The sequence below is a fragment of the Megalobrama amblycephala genome, linkage group LG12 (genome assembly GCF_018812025.1).
Source record: "Megalobrama amblycephala isolate DHTTF-2021 linkage group LG12, ASM1881202v1, whole genome shotgun sequence".
Lineage (NCBI taxonomy): Eukaryota > Metazoa > Chordata > Actinopteri > Cypriniformes > Xenocyprididae > Megalobrama > Megalobrama amblycephala.
In genome coordinates this window covers 39139572-39161073 of record NC_063055.1, presented here as the reverse complement: position 1 = coordinate 39161073, position 21502 = coordinate 39139572, and the positions used below count along the sequence as shown (strand labels likewise).

General features: G+C 39.2%; 1 protein-coding gene across 1 annotated transcript in view; it reads left to right on the top strand.

The window, feature by feature from the left end:
• The window catches only part of LOC125280513 (plexin-D1-like), a 46161-nt gene that overhangs the window by 15646 nt on the left and 9013 nt on the right, over positions 1-21502 (top strand). The window contains exons 8-20 of the mRNA XM_048211090.1: positions 1387-1526; positions 2404-2577; positions 4426-4510; positions 4832-5098; positions 6580-6729; positions 8929-9046; positions 9268-9375; positions 13789-13901; positions 14631-14735; positions 16063-16193; positions 18949-19147; positions 19263-19409; positions 20639-20795. Coding sequence (XP_048067047.1) covers positions 1387-1526; positions 2404-2577; positions 4426-4510; positions 4832-5098; positions 6580-6729; positions 8929-9046; positions 9268-9375; positions 13789-13901; positions 14631-14735; positions 16063-16193; positions 18949-19147; positions 19263-19409; positions 20639-20795 — 1894 coding nt within the window. The remainder of the gene's footprint in view (positions 1-1386; positions 1527-2403; positions 2578-4425; positions 4511-4831; positions 5099-6579; positions 6730-8928; positions 9047-9267; positions 9376-13788; positions 13902-14630; positions 14736-16062; positions 16194-18948; positions 19148-19262; positions 19410-20638; positions 20796-21502) is intronic.

The window sequence follows — 21502 nt, the reverse complement described above, 5'->3', positions numbered from 1 at the left end:
CTCTGTGGTTGTCAAAAAACAGGAGGTAATTCGGCCGGGGATTTTGACGTGGGTGGTGGGATAAAAACACTGACATTCTAGATTCGGATGGCAATAAAATCACAGACAACCCCCTGTAAATGGTGAAAATACCTTACATCCCCCTGAGAAACAATTACCGTCTGAACAGGGCTTTACTTAGTATTTTTGTCTTGTTTCCAGTCCAAATACCTAAAAATTCTTAAATCAAGATGCATTTACTAGACAAGTAAAATCACATAAGATATGATGTCTTGTTTTCTGAAACAAATAAATAAATCAAAATGAAGTGAGTTTTTGTTTAAAACAAGAAAAATTATCTGCCAATGGGGTAAGAAATATAATCTTGTTTCCTTTTGAATTAAGATTGAATTAAGACCACATTGGCAGATAATTTTTCTTGTTTTAAGCAAAAACTCACTTCATTTTGATATCTTATGCCATTTCACTTATCTAATAAATACATCTTGATGTAAACAAGACTGGAAACAAGACAAAAATACTAAGTAAGAAAAGCATTTTTTCAGTGAACATATTTTTGTAAGCTTGGACTAGTGTATTATTAACTGGAAACCATCCACCATGTTCCTAACATATCCTGCAGACAGTCGAGTATCATAATGGGTCAAACATAAAGTTATAAACCAAAAGACTACTTGGGACTGGTTTAGGTGAGAAATGGAGCTGGAGCAGAACTAAAAAACATGGATGAAAAGTTATAAAAGAGGAAAGTTCGGATCATTCCCCAAGGAATCATTCCTCCTCCAAAGCTCCTTCCTCAACTTTAGCCCACTCGCCGGGCTTAGGAAACATCTGTCTGAGCGACACACACACTTACATTCTAATATCCTCCCCTCAACCCTTCACCTCCACAGGATATGATGTCATGGTTTGAGTGGAGTGTTGCAGACATGTGTGTGCGTTGTGTGTTCACGTGTGTAGTGCTGACGTTCACTCTACATGCCACATTACTTCTGAATGACATGCTAGTTTAAACTAACCTTCCACAACTGTTTATGTGATCAGAGCTGCTGCACGCTGACTTTATCAACGCAGCTTTAGATGTTTAACAGTCTGGAACCTGAATATTTAAATGTGCTACCTCTCATTTACTATTAAGACACCATCCTAAAGGAAAACACAGCCTGCTTAAAGTGGTCTTAGGAAGTTTAGTTGCTGGGATGGTTGACCTTCTGGCAAAAGCTTGTCATATTTTGCTGTATTTTGAAAAATAGTAGCTGATTTGTTACTGGTCCAAGAAGGTCTACCAGCTCTTATCAGTTCAGTCAGCCAGATCTTGCGCTAGATAGAACCATAGTTTGTTTTTTACACTTTTAATACGTTTTTTCTCTGTCCTCCATGACACAGGAGCCCAAACTGCTGGGGTTCACGCCACGGCAGGGTCCTCTCGCCGGAGGAACCAGACTCACCATCCACGGCCAGTTCCTGGATGCTGGATCCACCGTTAATGTCAAAATCAACAGGACTCAAAACTGCAGCATCTTCATGTGAGTGTGTTTGCAGCGTTTCGTATTTTATTGATATATCATTAGGGATGTAACGATACACTCATGTCATGATTCGTTTTGATTCACGATATTCATCTCACATTAAAATACAGATAAAATCATATGTTTTTTTTTTTTTTTTAAATCATTACTTCTAACACCATATCCTAATCAGAAGTGATGCAATTAGATTCCAGCGAGCAGTTTGTCTGTCCACCCCAGACGTAACAGGACTACGACACGCCACAAATCAATCATAAATCACAGCCAATCAGAAGAGTGTGTGGGCGGAGTCTCTCCGCAATCGCACTTCACTCGCAACCAAATCAATCCAAAATCACAACCAATCAGAAGAGCGTGTGGGCGGAGTCTCTCTGCAAGCGCACTGCACTCACAACCAAATAATCAAGTTCATAAATATGACACCATTTTAACATTATTAAAAGTACACAGTGAGTGACTGAGACCAGTGGGTCTCCAGGAGCAGGATTGAACACCTCTGTCAGAGAATGCATTTGTTTGTTCACAGTTTGAACGTTCTTGTTTCCTTTCATTCACTTTCAAGTTCTGAGGTAAATTATCCATTGTTGCTTTCAGTACGGCTATAAATAATATTCAAACTCCTTAACACTTCTTTTAACATTAAATAAAACACAAAATCAGTACCTGAGATTATCATTGTCACACTTGTGTATGTTGTTGTTTCAGCCGATATTGAGTTTTATATGTGAATCAGAACCTAAATTAAAACTCTCATTTTGGGTGAACTATACACAATAGCATATTGTCAGATTATTGTGTTGTGATATTTTGTGGCTCGACACGTTACACCCCTATATATCACATATTTCCCGTAATCTGCTGTGTGTTTGTGCAGGCAGTCCAGTGAAGTCATCCAGTGTGTGATGCCTCCCGTTGCGCTCGCTGAGGACGTGTCCGTATGTGTGGTGTATGACGGCCAGCCGTGTCTCAGCACTTCACCCAACTTCGCATTCACCTATGAGAAAAACCCCACTATCATTCAAATCAAACCCAACAAAAGCTACCTCAGGTAGGATGACACGTACAGAACTGACAAACTACAGCAGTATTCAAGTGTTGCTCTACTGTAGACTATATGCAGCTTACTGTTTTTAAATCATAATATGTGAGCAGTGTATGCAGTATAAACAGACAAGAAAAACTGTGTTTGATGTTATATATCATACATAGTATTATAGAGATGGCAGCAGGAATATTAGGCTGCTGTCACTTTAAGAGCTACACAGATCCAATACACTGTTACACATGCGTTTTTTTCTCAACTGTTTATGTTCACTTAAGACATACATGACTGTAGAGAACTCAGTTCAGTATAGCGCACTATTCAGTATGAAAGCTGTGCGCACGTTTTGGATGTGTGCGCAGCTAAGAAACACAGCATGTGAGTCTTCTTGTGCTTTAATGGTTTAAAATTAAAATATTAAAATATTTTTTCTGTGCTGCAAAGAAAGCCGCCTCTCATACTGAATAGTGCGCAATGCTGAACTGAGTTCTCTTCAGCGTTGCCCTTGAACGGACAAATACTCACAAAAATACACTATGTTGCCAAATGTTTTGGGACGCCTGCCTTTACGTGCACATGAACTTTAATGACATCCCATTCTTAATCCATAGTGTTTAATATGGAGTTGGCCCACCCTTTGCAGCTATAACAGCCTCAACTCTTCTGGGAAGGCTTTCCACAAGGTTTAGGAGTGTGTTTATGGGAATTTTTGACCATTCTTCTAGAAGCGTATTTGTGAGGTCAGACGGTGATGTTGGCGAGAAAGCCTGGCTCACAGTCTCCGCTCTAATTCATCCCAAAGGTGTTCTGTCGGGTTGAGGTCAGGACTCTGTGCAGGCCAGTCAAGTTCCTCCACACCAAACTCACTCATCCATGTCTTTATGGACCTTGCTTTGTGCATTGGTGCCATTCCCAAACTGTTCCCACAAAGTTGGGAGCATGAAATTGTCCAAAATGTCTTGGTATGCTGAAGCATTAAGAGTTCCTTTCACTGGAACTAAGGGTTCAAGCCCAACCCCTGAAAAACAACCCCACACCATAATCCTGCTGTTGTTCCCAATTGCTTCCACTTTGTAAAGATACCACTAACAGTTGACCGTGGAATATTTAGTAGTGAGGAAATTTCACGAATGGACTTAATGCACAGGTGCAATCTATGACGGTACCACTATATTGCCAAAAGTATTGGGAAACCCCTCCAAATCAATCCAATGATTTTGAGGGGTTTCCCAATACTTTTGGCAATATAGTGTGTCAAAATATCCCAGTTAACACAGTCACAGAGTATGGGTCTGCTTGCACTTGAGTTGTATAAAGTCATATTAAATGCACACAAAGGAATCGATAAGAGGAATCTAAATTTTATAACAAGTATCCGATTCCTGACCTTAAGTATCCGATTCCAGAATTGGAATTGATTTTTGATTCCCAACCCTATTCACTACACTGGAAATGAAAGGCTGGCAAATGTAGTCCCAGCTAACAGGAAACATGATCATGACGTTCTGGCAAGGTTATCTTAAAGTTATGAACAAATGTTCTAACCTAGTTCTGGGATGAAACTCTAGATGGCACAGGCTGATAGGTCTTTAACTCATTTGGTTGTGATCACATCATTTATTTATACATTGTTCATAGGAACTTTACCAAAATGTTCTTAGAACACATTTTTGTTAGCTATCACAACATTGATATTGCATACTCTGCACAATACAGGCTACGTACTGTCGAATTAGCATGAGTAGTATGTTAGTATGCCACTCCAAACACAGACTTTTCCTTTGGCTTGCAGTACTTGTCACATAGATCTTTCTTCCTCTGTTTTCATATGTATTTCTTATGGGACGGTGTTAGTGGTGGTCGCAATATCTACATCACTGGATACGGCTTCAATCTGGTGCAGTCGGCCATGATGGACGTGAAGGGAATCGGACTGACGGTGAGAAATAATGCCTTTTCATTGATTAGAGATCAAAGTGTGTGCACTCATTCATGTCAAGTCAAGTCCGGTGCTTTATACAATACAGATTGTTTCGAAGGATCTTCACAGTCCTAAACAGGAAAATAACTGAATCAATGATGCATACTTCATCAAATATGAGACACGTTCAAATTCTGCTGTAAAGCAGCTCAACAGAAGACAATAGTGTTATTCAGATCAATTCAGTTCAGGTTTTGTTCTCATCTGATTGTGTCAGTGCAGTCAAATCAGTAATATTACTGAATATGAATGTCTTACATGTGGTCGTCATTTCTCCAGAACTGCTCGTGTGTGTCGTCCACTCTGATGGTCTGTCAGTCTCCTGCGGCGGGTCAATCCCAGCCTACCACGGCTCACTTCTACCTCAATGATGTGCTGTACAGAGGAGAGGACGCGTCTCCATCAGACCAAGGGCTGGACGAGGACGAGGAGCCTCACGCTGACTCCTTTCACTTTGACTATGTGGAGGATCCACAGTTCTATACGGCAAACAAAGAGAAACTCATCAAACATCACCCTGGAGAGCCGCTCATCCTCGTCATCAATGTAAGTGTGCATGTGGAAGATCTGCTCAAAAACACAGAGCGCATGTTAAGGCACCATTGATGGTAGTTTGCCTTCTAAGATGCCTAGTGAACTAGTAAACTAAATGTACTAACAAAACATTTTTAGTTTTATCTTGAGTGAAATTCTACTTTCATATTATAGGTCATTTATCTTTTGCTTATGGCGAAATTAAGTTGTAAGCAGCCAAAAAAATATCAACCAGTGTTGGAAAAAGTTACTTTTAAAAGTAAAGCGTTACAATATTATGTTACTCCCTAAAAAGGTAACCTTTTATGGAAAGCGTTACGTTACTTTTGCATTACTTTTTCTCACCTGGGCTGGGTTTGCTTGTTTGTTTTATAATAACAAAGAAACAAAAGTTCTATTTTTTGGCAAATGTAAAGGCCCTTTCACACCTCAGGCTGAAGGAAATGCAGATTCACGCCTGTACTAGGGCTGGGAAATATAATAACAGTCCGCAAATACCCTATGGTCTGCCATGACAAAAGTAGTTAAGCATTTCTCACACACACACTCATACACATTCTCTCTCACACACTCTCTCTCTCTCTTTGTGTAAGTATTGGGAAAGTCCAGAGCTGTGTGGCGGGATGTTGAGAGTCAGACAGGAAGTAGCTAACAGGCACAGCAGAGCAAGGGAGTTTTATTTTCATTCTTTCCTAAAGAATTGGGGAGGAAGGAAGGAAGGATGAAGAGCTGAGGCCAGTGTCTGTGTGTTTGCCATCAAAGTATGTGGTTAATTATCATAGGATGTTTAGTTGTTCATGTTTTTGTTACACTATTGGTGCTTTTACACTGCATGGTATGGTTCGGTATGGCTAATTTTTTGGTGCTTTTCCATTGGATGGGACAGCTCTGTACGGAATGGTACGGCTCGCTTAAATAGTACCACCTTGGTTGAGGTTCCAAGCATGCCGTACCAATACTAAATGTGACATGTAAACACTGCAGACCACTGATTGGTCAGAAAGAATCGTCACTACCAGCGTCATTGGATTTGAAACACAAGACACCAAACCCGCTAGATTTAAATAGCCAGTAACAGCCACTGCAGTATCATTTGTTTCACAAAACGACTTGCTTTAAATGACTGTATCATGGTCAGTAGACGAGGTGCAGACTCGTTGGTAGATGAAGAGTGGATCCACATCAGTAAAGGTGCCTCAACTATAATGATCAGTCTATAATCCCACCCAATGTGAAGCGGTACTAAACTGCAATGGAAAAGCAACTCAAAAGTAAGCAAGCTAAGCCATACCGAGCCGAGCCAAGTTGTTCCACACAGTGGAAAATCACCATATGACATAAAAAGCCATGATGAGCGACAGAACATTCTGTCAATCACTTGGTTTCTATTTCCACTGTGAAATACTGGACAAAACATATCTGTATATTTAACATCATACACACATACTCACATATCTAGACACAGAGTAACAATCTTTGTGTTTGTGTGTCAGAAAGGGCCAAGCGAGCTGGACCTGACACTGGATGAATACTCAGTGACGATTGGTTCAGACCTCTGTGACATCACCTTCCATAACGAGCAGCTGTTCCACTGCACCATCAACAGATCACTGAGCGCCAGCACTGGAGATCTGCCTGTAACTGTGAGTTCAGCCACATTCAGCACATGCAGCGCTGCCCTTCTCTGCAGCATCAAACTAATGTTCCAGGTTCAGGAAGTTTCAGGTTGCACATGTAACCATGGTTCCCTGAGAGGGGAACGAGACGCTGCATCCCCTTTACTCTGTCACACGTCACGTAGTAAGCAGAACCAATCAGGATTAGATTAGTTGCACACGTGCTTCAGATGCAGTCACGCAGAGGTGTTCCCCAAAATGTCGTAATTGGATGCAGCGTCTCGTTCCCCTCTCTGGGAACCATGGTTACATGCGTAACCTGAGACATTTTGTTAGCTGGGTCAGTGTTGTTTTTGTTTCCACACAATGAAAGTCAGTGTGCTCCAGTGTTGCTTGCACTCCAATATCCTTCAAAATATCTCCATTTGTGCTCTAGAATGGTCTTTTCTGAGTGAACTGTCCATTTAATGCATTCATCTTTTAATACTAAAAATGTACAGTATTTCCATAGTTAATAATAGAACAGAAATGAACATTAACCATGTTTAATACATGCTATTAAATTATTGTTAAGTGTTAGTTCATGCTGATTATTATGCTATGTTAATGTTTATATTCAACATATTCAGTCTTAGTGTAAAGTGTAGCAGCTGTTGTAGTTTGGTTGTGAGTATTTTGTATCGTGGTAATTCTTGCATACACTGCTGCTTTTTTGCACTGTTACACGAATCAAGGAAACAGTCGCCCTGTGGAAAGAAAAACTTCACATGCTGCAAACTCACTGTGACCTACAGACTGAAATCTCTTTATTATGTGTGACTCACACGCCCACATCAGCCTTATCAGTGTACTGTATCTAACGTTAATCACATGGAGGATGGCGCGCTACCAGCGTAACCATCACTGTTCATCACTTTATACTTTATCTCCTCATCAGTATCGTTCTCTCTCGGCCACTGGAACGCTGAGTTTAAAGCAGCACTGGAATTTTTCTCTGGTGTGGTGGACGACCTCAACATCAAGCATGAAAACAAGAGTTAATCAAGCCCCTGAACCGCCCTGATTCCATCGTGCTTGTTTTCATGTCTGAATTCCCTGTTCCTTTGTTTGGTCTGATTGTGAAACACACACACACAGCTATATTTAACACGGCCGGAGCACTGCATGACACAGCCAATGGAGCAGAGAGACCACTGAACGTCTCAACAAACAGTGGAAAATATCACAAACATCTGAGTCTGAGGGCAAATGAAGCATACAGAGCGGGTTCCAAACACTCACGCATGTTGTTTCATGGGAACGGGAGGATGTATGGAATTGCATTCTGGCCATTTTTACGTTTTATTAACAGGACAAATGGTGAAAGACTAGAAACCACATGATTAGGAAACGATTCTGTCATCTTTTACTCACCATCATGTTGTTTCACGTCTATAAGACTTTATTTTATCTGTGGAACACATGATAAGATATTGTAAAGAATGCCTGAGCTGCTCTTTTCCAAACAGTGAAAACTTATAGAACAGGGCATCACAAAAGAAGTTGTCTTAGGGCTGGTTCATACAGAACAAGTTTTTACTGTTTAAAATGTGAGACGCAGGACAGTAGAACTTTTAACTTGTCATGTTTTTAGAATGGCTTGTCATGTGTGAGGCACTGCAAAAGACGAGAGATGCAAGCAAAATGGTCAAACGCGTCAGTCTAGCATGTTTACATAGAAACACAATGGAAAAGTACCGCTGTGGTACTTTTTCGTCTTTTTATCTTCCTTCTTTTCTTTTTTTTTCTACAGCACCTTCCAAGCCATTATGGATTATTTTGCATTGAAAATCTAAAAATGGACCATTGGATAATGGAAAGTTTTAATCTCTGGGAAAACACATGGTGATCAGCATGTATTAGTGTGTGAAATGTGAGAAACACAAGAGATGGCAGCGTCCAGAGAGACCAGATGATTTCATCAGTCATGGAGACTTTACACAGTAACAGCACTTGCCAACTATGAACAAGCTGCTTTGGCAGACACAGAAGAATAGAATAGAATAGAATAGAATAGAATAGAATAGAATAGAATAGAATAGAATAGAATAGAATAGAATAGAATAGAATGCCAGATCTAACACTGATCTGTCATGACGGTCAGATGCTCCAGCATGATGATGATGATGATGATGATGATAATGAAGCCACATGCATTATGTTTGCTCTTCTGCCGGTCTGTTCCAGGTGCGAGTGGGTAATTTCCATAAGGTCATAGCGAAGGTTCAGATGGGTGGAGGCAGTGAGCTGGCCATAGTGGTCTCAATCGTGGTCTGCTGTGTGCTGCTGCTGCTGTGCACTGTGGGTACGTCTGTATTCACTCTCTAGACCACTGATCAAACATCAAATCTGTGATGTTCAGCATGTACAGACGGTCAGATGTTCCTCTGCTGAAGCTCAAGATGCTCTTTAGATCAGGCATTTTCAATCTGTGGTCTGTGTAAAAATAGAGAGAAAAATAAATATTCTACTAGTGTATCTACTCTGAAAAACTAACATGAGTAACACGTGTGTGTGTGTGTTCAGCACTGGTGGTTTACTGCACTAAGAGCCGCAGGGCAGAGCGGTACTGGCAGAAGACTCTGTTACAGATGGAGGAGATGGAGTCACAGATCCGTGAGGAGATACGCAAAGGTAACACACACACACACACACTCCAGTGATGAACTGTTAGTTTTAGTAGCAGGAATCCCTCACCAAAACCCACTGGCATTATGCCTATTATAGTTATAATAATAGATCTGCTATGCCACTGCTGCTGCTGCAGAGCAATACAGGACTTGCTACTGCCAATACATATATACTGCTGTGAGCAAGTAAGACATGCTGCTGCTGTCCAATAAAGCATGCATGAATTACCCCTAGCAGATCTATACAGGTGGAGCTGGGGAGGTGGAGGGTTTCTAAAAGCACGCTGCAAACCGCTACAGCAAACGCTGACCAAGTATTTGAAAGTTGAACAGCGAGCTCATTGGCTATTGATACAGTAGGAACCAATCAGCTGTGTCCTATAGAGAATGATTTGATTGCAAGCAGATTGAGTTAAGTACCTATCGAACTGCGCCATCTAGAGTTTCATGACAAAACTTTGTATTTATAAACATAATTGTTTCAAGTTCCGTTTTGTGTAATGTGTTAAATATGAATTTTCTGATCATAAACAAAGGGTGAACAAACTCCAGTGCAAGGCTAAGGAGATGTGCTTCCCCTTTAAAAACACATGATTTTTAAATAGATGTTTCGTGTCACCGCACAACCTACACATCCCAGCATAAAAGCTGTTACTCATCATAGTTCATCATGATCTCGTGAAGTTCTGTTATAATCAATGAAGCTGACTGCACAATGAATCTCTTATTTACATAATTGTTCATTATAATGAGAGGATTTGCGAGAATGCAGAACTCAGATTCCACTCACCGCTCAAAATGCCGGAGTGTTTGTTCAGTGCTAACTTAAACACCTCTGATTGGCTATTGCGTTCAAGAAATCAGCAGATATGTTTGTGATTGGTTACAATGCTCAACACTTCAAAAACTTATATAGAAACATTTGACACTCTTTAGAGTAAAAACACAGATATGCATTGGATCGTTTGCTAAATCTGTTTGCCAATATGCTATTATTTCAGAGAAAACTGATCCTAGATCAGCAGTTATGAGCATATTTTCTCTCTAAAAGCAATCAGAAGCAGCAGCAGTGGTTTGAGTGAGAAAATCCCACCCTAGTCTCAACTCTGTGGCCAGGGAAAGGCTAAGTTAACTCTGTGTAAATTTCTGATTCATATTTCTGAAGAAAATGTATTTAAAGTTGCCATAAGTGTTCCTGTGAGGGGGGGTGCACATGGTTTTAGGTTTGAAATGTGTGATTGTTCTCATGTCTCGGGTGTTTGGTTGTTAATGTGACTCGAGGGAGTTGAGCTTTCTGGATGGCTCACCCATCATCATCTCTCTCTCTCTCTCTCTCTCTCTCTCTCACTTGTTTCCTCCTGTTATATTCTTGGTTTCCATGGTAATTTGATCCCTAAATATACACAAACATCCTGTGTTGAAACAATAAGAGGATGTTTCGCTTCCTGTTATCCCAGCAAGACTTTCCCCACAGCACTGATCTGACATCAGCTCACATCACGATAAAAGAAACCTCAAGACACACACACACACACTCACACACATATGGTGCAAGTTTCCAGAATCAGTGTGTTACTTTTTACCACAAACCACCGCTTCACACAAACTTGAGTGTGTTTATACAAAGCCATTTAAAAACCAACCACTTCATATTAACAGTGTAATTCATGATATTTTCAGAGTGAATCAGAGTTTGAGCTGACATCTGTTTGACTCAAACATAAACTGTGTTTAGACAGAACAATTGATTACACTGTAAGGGGCATTTTTCCATTCCACTGCTTGCGTCTCGCGCATGTCACGGCATTGTAAAAACGCAGTACTCAAGTTACAAGAACTTTTAAAAAGTGCATCTCTAGAGTTTGCTTTTTCCCCACTGACCTGAATCTCAAGTTTTAACTGCAAAAATGTGTTTGCAGTGTTGGGGTAACGCATTACAGGTAACACAAGTTACGTAATTGAATTACTTTTTTCAAGTAACTAGTAAAGTAATGTGTTACTTTTAAATTTACAACAAAATATCTGAGTTACTTTTTCAAATAAGTAACACAAGTTACTATTATGTATTGACACATGTATTGACTGACAGCTCTCCTGTCCTCATGTTGAGAGAATCGTAAGTGCAGAGGTGTTCTGTGGGAACATGATGGTTATTGTAGTCCTAAACTAAATGTGAGCATGCATTTACTCATCTCACTTGCACAAAAAACACATTCAGTATTCCTCAAAATGAATAAAAACAGTGAAGTGCAAACTCAGAATATTACACAAACCTGCGATATTTAAATGTTAAATTACACAAATATACTTATTTATTTCATTTTATTAACCATTGTCTTTGCTGCTGACTTTTGATGATCCAATTCAACCATACCATTAAGCAAAAATTACTTAGTAGATAAACATCTTGTTGTGTTTCATTTTTATTTTTATTGCTGAAGCAAGGATGTCGAACTTTGCTCCCTCTACAGTACAGGAGGGAATTTGCATTTCCTTCAGCTTGAGGCTTATTCATTTCACTTTTGGTGTGAAAAGGCCTTTATTAATATAAACTTTTTTTGTTATTAAAAAACAAACAAGCAAGCCCAGCCCAGGTGAGAGAAAGTAATGAAAAAGTAACACTTTACTTTCCGGAAAAGTAACTAAGTAAAGCAATTAGTTACTTTTGTAGTGAATAATGCAATATTGTAACACATTACTTTTAAAATTAACTTTTCCCAACACTGGTGTTCTGTGTTAATGGCCTCAATTATTCCCATATTTCCATTTATACAATGCCCTCCACTAATATTGGCACCCTTGGTAAAGATGAGCAAAGGCGGCTGTGAAAATAAATCTGCATTGTTTATCCTTTTGATCTTTCCTTCAAAAAATGTAAAAAAAATCCTAACCTTTCATTTAAGTAAAACAATTGAAAATGGGGGAAAAAGCTCATTATGAAATAAATGTTATTCTCTAGTTCATGTTGGCCACAATTATTGGCATCCAATTATTGCAATCTCCTTTTGCCAAGATAACGCCTAAGTCTTCTCCTATAATGCCTAATAAGTTTGGAGAACACCTGACAAGAGATCAGAGATCATTCCTTCATACAGAATCTCTCCAGATCCTTCAGCTCCATGTTGGTGCTTCTTCTCTTCAGTTCACTCCACTCATTTTCTTTAGGGTTCAGGTCAGGGGATTGGGACGGCCATGGCAGAAGCTTCATTTTGTGCTCAGTGACACATTTTTGTGTTGGTTTTGATGTTTGTTTTGGATCATTGTCCTGATCAAAGATCCAACCACAGCCCATTATTGGATTTCTAGCAGAGACGGTCGGGTTTTGATTTTTTATCTGTTAGTATTTGATGGAATCCATGATACCATGTATCTGAACAAGATGTCCAGGACCTCCAGCAGAAAAATAGGCCCACAGCATTAAAGATCCAGCAGTATATTTAACTGTGGGCATGGGGTACTTTTTATCCATGTGTGCACCAAACCCATCTGGTGGGTTTGCTTCCAAAAAGCAATTTTTTTAGTTTCATCTGACCACAGAAGCCGGTCCCATTTGATGTTCCAGTGTCTGACAACTGAATATGCTGGAGATTGTTTTGGATTTCTTGAAACCCTCCCAAACAACTTGTGGGGATGTAAGTGCTGTTTGGTCATTTTTTTAGGCTTTCTGACCCAAGAGACTCAACTAATCTCTTCAATTCTCCAGTTGTGATCCTTGGAGAGTCTTTGTCCACTCAAACTTTCCTCCTCACCGCACATCAGGACGATTTAGACAAACGTCCTCTTCCAGGCAGATTTGTATCATCTTTAGTTGATTGGAACTTCTTCATTATTGCCCTGATTGTGGAAATGGGAATTTTCAATGCTTTAGCTATTTTCTTACAGCCACTTTCATTCTTTTGCTGCACATCAGAGCTATATTCTTTGGTTTTATGATTAATGATTAAAGGAATTTGGCCTTTGTGTTTCCTCATTTTTATACTCCTGTGGAACAGGAAGTCATGGCAGGACAATTTCATGCTCCTAGTCACCCTGGTGTGCTAAAAAATGTAAATATGAATGAGAATATACTTCAGAGATATTTTACTCATAAGAATTTCTATGGGTGCCAATAATTGTGGCCAACATGTTTTGGAGAAAAACTTTTATTTCATAATGTGAGAATTTTGAGATTTATTTTTTTGAATTTTTTGAATGAAAGATCAAAAGGATAAACAATGCACATTTATTTTCACAGCTGCCTTTGCTCATATTTACTAAGGGTGCCAATATTTGTGGAGGGCACTGTATGTCTAGGTACACATGTTTGCTGACATGATCCTTAACTGGAAAAGCAATTCATGCATAAAATAAATAGCACATTTTTTTTATTACTCAGGTTAGACGTGTCCTCATTCAGACATGTGTTTGTCTCTCGCAGGTTTTGCGGAGCTGCAGACTGATATGACGGATCTGACTAAAGAGCTCAATCGCTCACAGGGAATCCCATTCCTGGAGTACAAGGAGTTCGTCACGCGCACCTTCTTTCCCAAGGTACCGCAGGACACGCCACGACCGCGCGCCATTATATACACGTAGATGTGAGCAACAGGTCGTAAAAGCATGAATCAAAGCTAAATTATGTAAAACACTGATCTCAGTCACATTATTTGATGGAGTTCTCTCTGTTTAAAGTGTGATCCATTAATAGCTGACAGTAATTATATACGCCGCTTATGCCTGAGGTGGGGGAATGTGATTTCTTAAACAATGAATCTGTTCATCATCATTTAATAATTCTTAACAGAAAACAAAACCTAGTTTTGCAGCTCTCAAGTCCTCAGTGGTATTTGTCAGACTTTTCTCAACAGTCGAAGTCTCCACCGAGGGCAAATATAGGACTCTCCTATTTGTTCTCCATTTAAAACCACAAATGTTGCAATCTTCCAGTCATAGTGTCTGCAGAATACAGGGCACAAAGACAAGAAAATCCTGGATACTCCCTAAAATACTCTGACACAGTGGACAAAGAGTTTGGTGGACAGCATCTGGGGGGAATTTTGGGTTTACTTGGACAGTGATCTTAAGCACACTGCAGTCCTGCTCTTCTTCTGCCTAACCTGTATAAGAAACGTAATGATTACAGTTACCATTCAGGTCCAGCATAACAGCTCGTGTACCTTTATAAGGCAGACATTTAAGAGCAGTAATGGCTCTCGATGCTCAACCCTAGCACTGAGTTTGGTGTCAGAATGAGCTTGTGTTGACTCTGTGTTTGTGTAGATGTGCTGTGACTATGAGCGGAGTCTGGTTCAGCCGGTGTATGAGAACGATCCGCTCGGCCCGCGAGCTCTGTCTGAAACCCATCCTCTGCTGCAGGACTGGCAGGTGAGACACACACACACACACACTTCAGAAACATTCACACACTCTGGGAAATGATGAGTGGCTCTTGTTGGCTCTTTATACCATGATTCTTGTAGTGTGTTTGCAGTAAAGCACAGATTGTTGATTGTCAGCAGATTCAACTTCTTTGCATAACACAACATAATCTGAGGAAGCTTTTGTTTCGGTCAGCAGTTGTTCGGTCAGGTTGTTTCTTTTATCAGACTAGTTTTGTCCCTCACACACTCACAGATTTTGGCTGAGCATATTTTTTTCCCCTAATGTTTAAATAAGTGTTTTGCACAGTTGTTGGGAAATTACTGTTGTGATTCCCCTGTGCAATTGTGAAACTTCAGTAGTGTACAGCAGGGTGTTTTATGAGAGAAAGAATTTATTAGTTATCTAGTTGACAGGGTGTGATTAACAGGAAAGCACACGATTGCAAAATAGCATGAACTAATGCGAAACAATATTCTAGAAAGAATGCATATGGGCTTGACATTAACACCCGCCAACCTGCCAAATGCGGGTGTATTTCAGCGGTGGCGTGTAACGCAGTCATTCTCTTACTATCCACTTTGGCAGGTTGAATTTTATATATAATATATGCATTTTTCAATTGTAGTCTTTTAAAAAGGCATCTGAAATAAGTGCAATGTAGTGTTGTCAAAAATATACATATTGATATAGAAATATCTGAAACTTTCCCTAAACGAATTTTCCGCAGAATAGATACACAATATCAGCTGCTCTTTCTCTCTCTCATCTCTCTGACAGCGAGTGACACAATTGTTGTTACAGGGCTTGAATTTTGGCATGGAATTGCATATACTGTGCATCATTTTAATCATTCTTGCACACCCAAAGTGTGCGCACATAAAGCTGCCTCTCAGTACTAAAATTAGTTATTTTCCGCTTCTTATTGCTCTTAAACAGTCAAATTCACACAAAATGATGTCAAATGCCGGTCTAGGTGAGTATTCATGTAAACACAGTCAGTTTTAAGTGAATGTAAACAGTTGAGAAAGAAAACGCATGTGTAACAGTATAATGGATCCGTGCATCCGGTCTTAAAGTGACAGCAGCCTAATATACCTGCTGCCAAATTATGAGATAATATTAAAAATATCTATATTGTAGTTTTTCCCCATGGTATCAATGTCAAAATTATGGCCAGTGAAAATGCTGAGTGGATAGTAACTTTGGAAACTAGTGAGCAAAAAGGTTAATGTGGGCATAATGTAGTCATTTTAGTAGTTTTACATTTTATGCTTTATAGTGATTATATGCCATATGCTGATGTGGCCTGTATCTCTTTTCCTTATGATAGCCATGTAACACCACGCGGCCCAACCTGGAGGAGGGAATCACTCTGTTTTCCACCCTTCTCAGCAACAAACACTTCCTGGTCACCTTCGTTCATGCCCTTGAGCAGCAGAAAGACTTTGCCGTTAGAGACAGGTGAGTAGAGACACAACACAAGACTACAGTCTACAGCCACTCTACAAACAGCTGTTTATTCTCATGGTCTTGCAGTGGTGCTTTAAATAAGAACCCAGAAAGTAAGACACAGAGCTAAAAAGCCTATAATGCAACATCTGTAAGCTCTGAATGACCAGCTCAAGCTGCTCAAGTCAAGTCAAGTCAAGTTAAGTCAAGTGACCTTTATTTATATAGCGCTTTTTACAATGCAGATTGTGTCAAAGCAGCTTTACAGTGATAAATGGTATATAATTTTGGCTGCACAGCAGCTCTTCAAGAATAGTGTCAATGCAGGCAGATCAAAGCACTGTTGAATAAATGTCAAGAATACTGTTGAATATCGAATGTCAAGTCAAATGTCAAGTGTCCCCAACTAGAGCCCAATACAGTCAAACATACTGAGAAATGAACACACATTGTTTCCCAAAAGCCCATCATACGATTCATCATATCTTGCGTTCCGTTTCCTAAAGCCATCGTAACTTAAGTAGTACTTGAAAATGGACATAGATTTACGAGTGCTCTTGAGTAATTGCATTGTAAGGAGACAGTCAGACTTATGCAGTCACCAAAATTAAACAAAATACATTTTGTTTGATACCGTTAATGTTGAGGAGCAGTATATATACAACAATACTTTAATATCAGGATACAATTATTTTATTTATATATTTAATAGACAATTAAAACAATAAAATAGCTGCAAGCAGCAATTATTAAGCCTGTAACCACCTAGATTAAAGATGGAAAAGACCATTTACAGCCAATACAAGCAATTTACAGAGGAAATATATGTTTTATTAAAGCTTTTTAACAGTCATCACGCCATCTATAGTCCGATCTCCATAAAAGTTGACATGCTTCTTTAGAATCATATGTTGCACGGGCTCATCAAAAGTTTTCGTTTAGGATTTATAGGCTTTTGAGTGTATTTTATGAACGACCCTGTTAGAGCGACCCAAAAAGTTAAAATATTTTTTTAATATTTATTGACCTAGAGAGTCCTGAGAATCAGCACAATTTTATAGCCATTTTAGTAAAAGTGACCCCACTCACATTGAATATTTTGGTGCCCCTTAATGCCCGTGAATCGAAATTTCAAATTTTTTTTCTGATAATTATTGATATTCAGGCTCCAGAGAATATTTCTGCACTGGTTTGGTTCCGATCGGCTGAAAAACCTAAGACTAGTTTGCAAAAGTAGGTTTTCTGAAAAATCCAAAATACCTGAACGTTTTCGAGACATGAGTCTTGTTCGACTTGAGCCAAGGATTCCAACGATATAAGGCATTTGAGTCGACGAACGGGAGTTATGAGCCATTACATTACTTTTGATTGCTTTCTTCTTTATGATGAACACAATCGGAGAAATATTAATAAATATCCTGATGCATCCAAGCTTTATAATGGCAGCAACGCGTTACCAAATGAGTATGAGCTGAAGAAAGTGTCTCCATCCACATCCATCCATCATAGACGTACTCCACACGGCTCTGTAGGGTTAATAAAGGCCTTCTGAAGCGAAGCGATGCGTTTATGTAAAAAAAATCCATATTTAACAAGTTATGAAGTAAAGCTTGGGCTAATTTTCATTTGAAAGTGAACTAATCCTTTAAGGTTTGATCTGCCCGATCGCTTTTAGAGCAGAATGCTGATACTTGGAAATTCTAACAATTACAATAGTGTTTCAGCACTATTCGCTTGGACCCCTAATAGATAAACTAATGCCTCTCTGAGCTGATATGAGATGGGAAAAGGCAGAAGAATGGGATCAAAAAACTTTTTTGCACCTAAAGTGCTCAGGTTATTTGTGTCAAAATCTCGTCTAGCGGTGGCTAATATATTGTACATAGCCTTTGCCAACAAGATGGGCTGTTTGTACTTGGAGTAAATAACAGACACAAATCACCTTAGGCGACATTATTAATTCACTGTCTTAAATTCTGATGGAGTAAAGAAAGTGTCTTTATGACACTCAAAAGTGCTCCAAACGATGATCTTATGCAACATGTCACCATTTTCAGAGCAGACTGTATTAATTTTATTTGTGCAGGTCTTGAAAAAGCTTTAAATCAAATCTTATTTTAAAAACCCTGCAGGATTATGTACAGGGACTAACTGCCGTTCAGTAACACACGTGTCTTTACTGACCCTAGAAGCAAATTGAAGGAATGATGAGATCTTATGCACAAAACTATGTTTAATATGTGGCTAATTAGGTTGAGAATTTAAGAAAGTTACTGGAGACATTTTATGTAAGTGTTTATAAAGCGTAAGTTACAGTAACGAGTGACACATTTCAGCTCTTGACGTATAAACACAGGTTTTTAAAGCACATCTCTGCACACTCATGTAAGTAGGAAACGCACATAACAAAATTACAAACATTCATAAAATGGCTAGTGGAAAATGCTCTGATCAAATGCTATTGGGAAACGAGGCACAGATGAGAATTCAGTGAGTTCAAGTTTTGCATCTTGGCAGTTTGAGACGATAGTTACACACCCTGCATTGAAGTAATTCATCAGTGCTTTCATTGTCTGTCATCGTCATCTGTGTGTGATTAGCTGTGGAGTGATTGTGTAGCTGATGTCCGAGCTATTCATTATCAGTAGGGCTCTTCAGAGAAAGGGCTTTTCCCCAACTCTCTTCACACCGATGTGAATGTTTTCAATTACTGTCTGTCTCTAGGATTGGTGTCATGATGTGTACGCATTTTTTCATTGATGTTTAGGTGCAATCTTGCCTCTCTGCTCACTATTGCCCTCCATGGTAAACTAGAGTACTACACCAGCATTATGAAGGAGCTGCTAATCGATTTGATTGATGCTTCAGCCTGTAAAAACCCTAAACTGATGCTGCGGCGGACAGAGTCAGTAGTGGAGAAGATGCTGACCAACTGGATGTCCATCTGCATGTACAGCTACCTTAAGGTTTGTGCGCCAGTACACAAGAGCAGTTTCATTCCTCGAGGGGTTTTGCTGGAGATGCTGGTTATGGTGGCTTCACTTGCATTGGTGAACGGTTGTTTCTCTCTGCCACCATCAGGAGACGGTCGGTGAGCCGTTCTTCCTGCTGCTGTGCGCCATCAAACAGCAGATCAACAAGGGCTCGATTGACGCCATCACGGGGAAGGCGCGCTACACGCTCAACGAGGAGTGGCTCCTCCGCGAAAACATCGAAGCCAAACCGCAGGTGAGCGTCACTCTTGAAATCACATTCATGAAGGTGTTGTCCCAGCTAGCAATAATATGTTCTAAGAACGTTTTACTAATGTTCCTATTAAGTTATGAAAACGTTATTTCTGAATGTTCTCTGAACGTTCAAAATATTCCATTTTATCATTCTTCTGACATTATGGGAACGCTACTTTTAAATCTTCTCTGAACGTTCTGAAACAAGTAGTAACATATAAAAACATTAGACAAATGTTTCAGAAAGTGTTCCATGAATGATGTATAAATAATATTTTTGTGCTAACGTTTTGATAACATTATTAAAGACCAGATAACTTTGAACAAACATTCTGTTAAAGGATTAGTTCACTTTCAAATTAAAATTTCCTGATAATTTACTCATCCAAGATGTTCATGTCTTTCTTTCTTCAGTTGAAAAGAAATTAAGGTTTTTGATGAAAACATTCCAGGATTTTTCTCCTTATAGTGGACTTCACTGGCCTTCAGACGGTTGAAGGTCAAAATTACAGTTTACAGCGATCCCAGATGAGAAATAAGGGTCTTATCTAGAGAAGCTCATTTAAAAAAAAAAAAAAAACAATTAAAAATGTGATATGTTTTAACCATAGACGCTCATCTTGAACTAAATGTCTTCTTCTTCTCTATTAGAATTCCAGCAGTGTAGACACTGCTACTTAGCAGTATTACTGCCCTCCACAGGTCAAAGTTTGAACTAAATTGTCATGTACAATATGCTAGTGCAAGTATATAACTATTAGTTCAAACTTTGACCTGTGGAGGGCAGTAATACACTTAGCAGTGTCTACACTGCTGGAATTCTAATAGAGAAGAAGAAGAAGAGAGCTACATTTATGGTTAAAACGTATATAATTTATTTAATTTTTTTTAAGAAAATGAGCAATGGTTTCTCTAGATAAGACTCTTATTCCTCGTCTGGGATCGCTGTAAACTGTAATTTTGACCTTCAACCGTTTGGGCTCCATTGAAGTCCGCTATAAGGAGAAAAATCCTGGAATGTTTTCATCAAAAACCTTCATTTCTTTTCGACTGACGAAAGAAAGACATGGACATCTCGGATGACATGGGGGTGAGTAAATTATCAGGAAATATTAATTTGAAAGTGAACTAATCCTTTAACATTTGTTCAGAACGTTAGCTAAAGTTCTGAGGACGTTGTGATTTGATGAGCCTTGATTTGACCTCTGACCTCTTCCGTCTGTGTTCCAGAACATTAACGTATCGTTCCAAGGTTTCGGGATGGACTCGGTGAGCGTGCGTGTGATGAACACCGACACTATCTGTCAAGTGAAGGAGAAAATACTGGAGGCCTTTTACAAGAACCTGCCGTTTTCCCAGTGGCCCAGAGAAGAGGATGTTGAGCTGGGTAAATAATCGCTCTGTGACGTCTGTCTTTACATGCTCGACTCATCTTTTATGCTCCGTAGCGAATTCATTCTTTGTATGCAATGCGTTTTCAACATCATGAAACAGCACATGGTGAAAATAAAGTGGTTTAGAGCAGACATCTTAATATTGCATCATGAGGATAGTTGTTGTTTGCAGAAATTTGGAGTTTATAAACTAAATGCATGAAATTAATGTTAATAGAATGTCATAACAGAGGAAATAAAACCTTGTGTGTAGCTATTTTAAAGATATATCTATATTTTCTTCTTGTCAATGAATGACTGATATGAAAAGGCGGGATGAAAATGGAATTGGACCCGGAAGAAGCATTTGACCATTCAAATATGGGACCAGTATCAAGATGTCGGACCATCCGTCTATTATGTTGTTAATCAACAGGGGAATAAATAGAAAAACACACTCTTAATTTATTTGTTTATTAATTAGTTACTGGGTAATAACTAGGTACTAACCTGAACCTACTCCTAAACCTAACTTTAACTTATGTAGTTACTTTATATTACCCAGTACTTTCTTAGGTAAGTACACTGGAAGTACATGTAAGTGCACATACTGTGAAATAAAGTGCAACCATTAATATTAAGGAAACTCTGTTTGAAGGGAGTTTTATGAGAGACTGAAGTATCATGTTCAGAGTTATCAGGATTGTCCCGGCTCACTCAG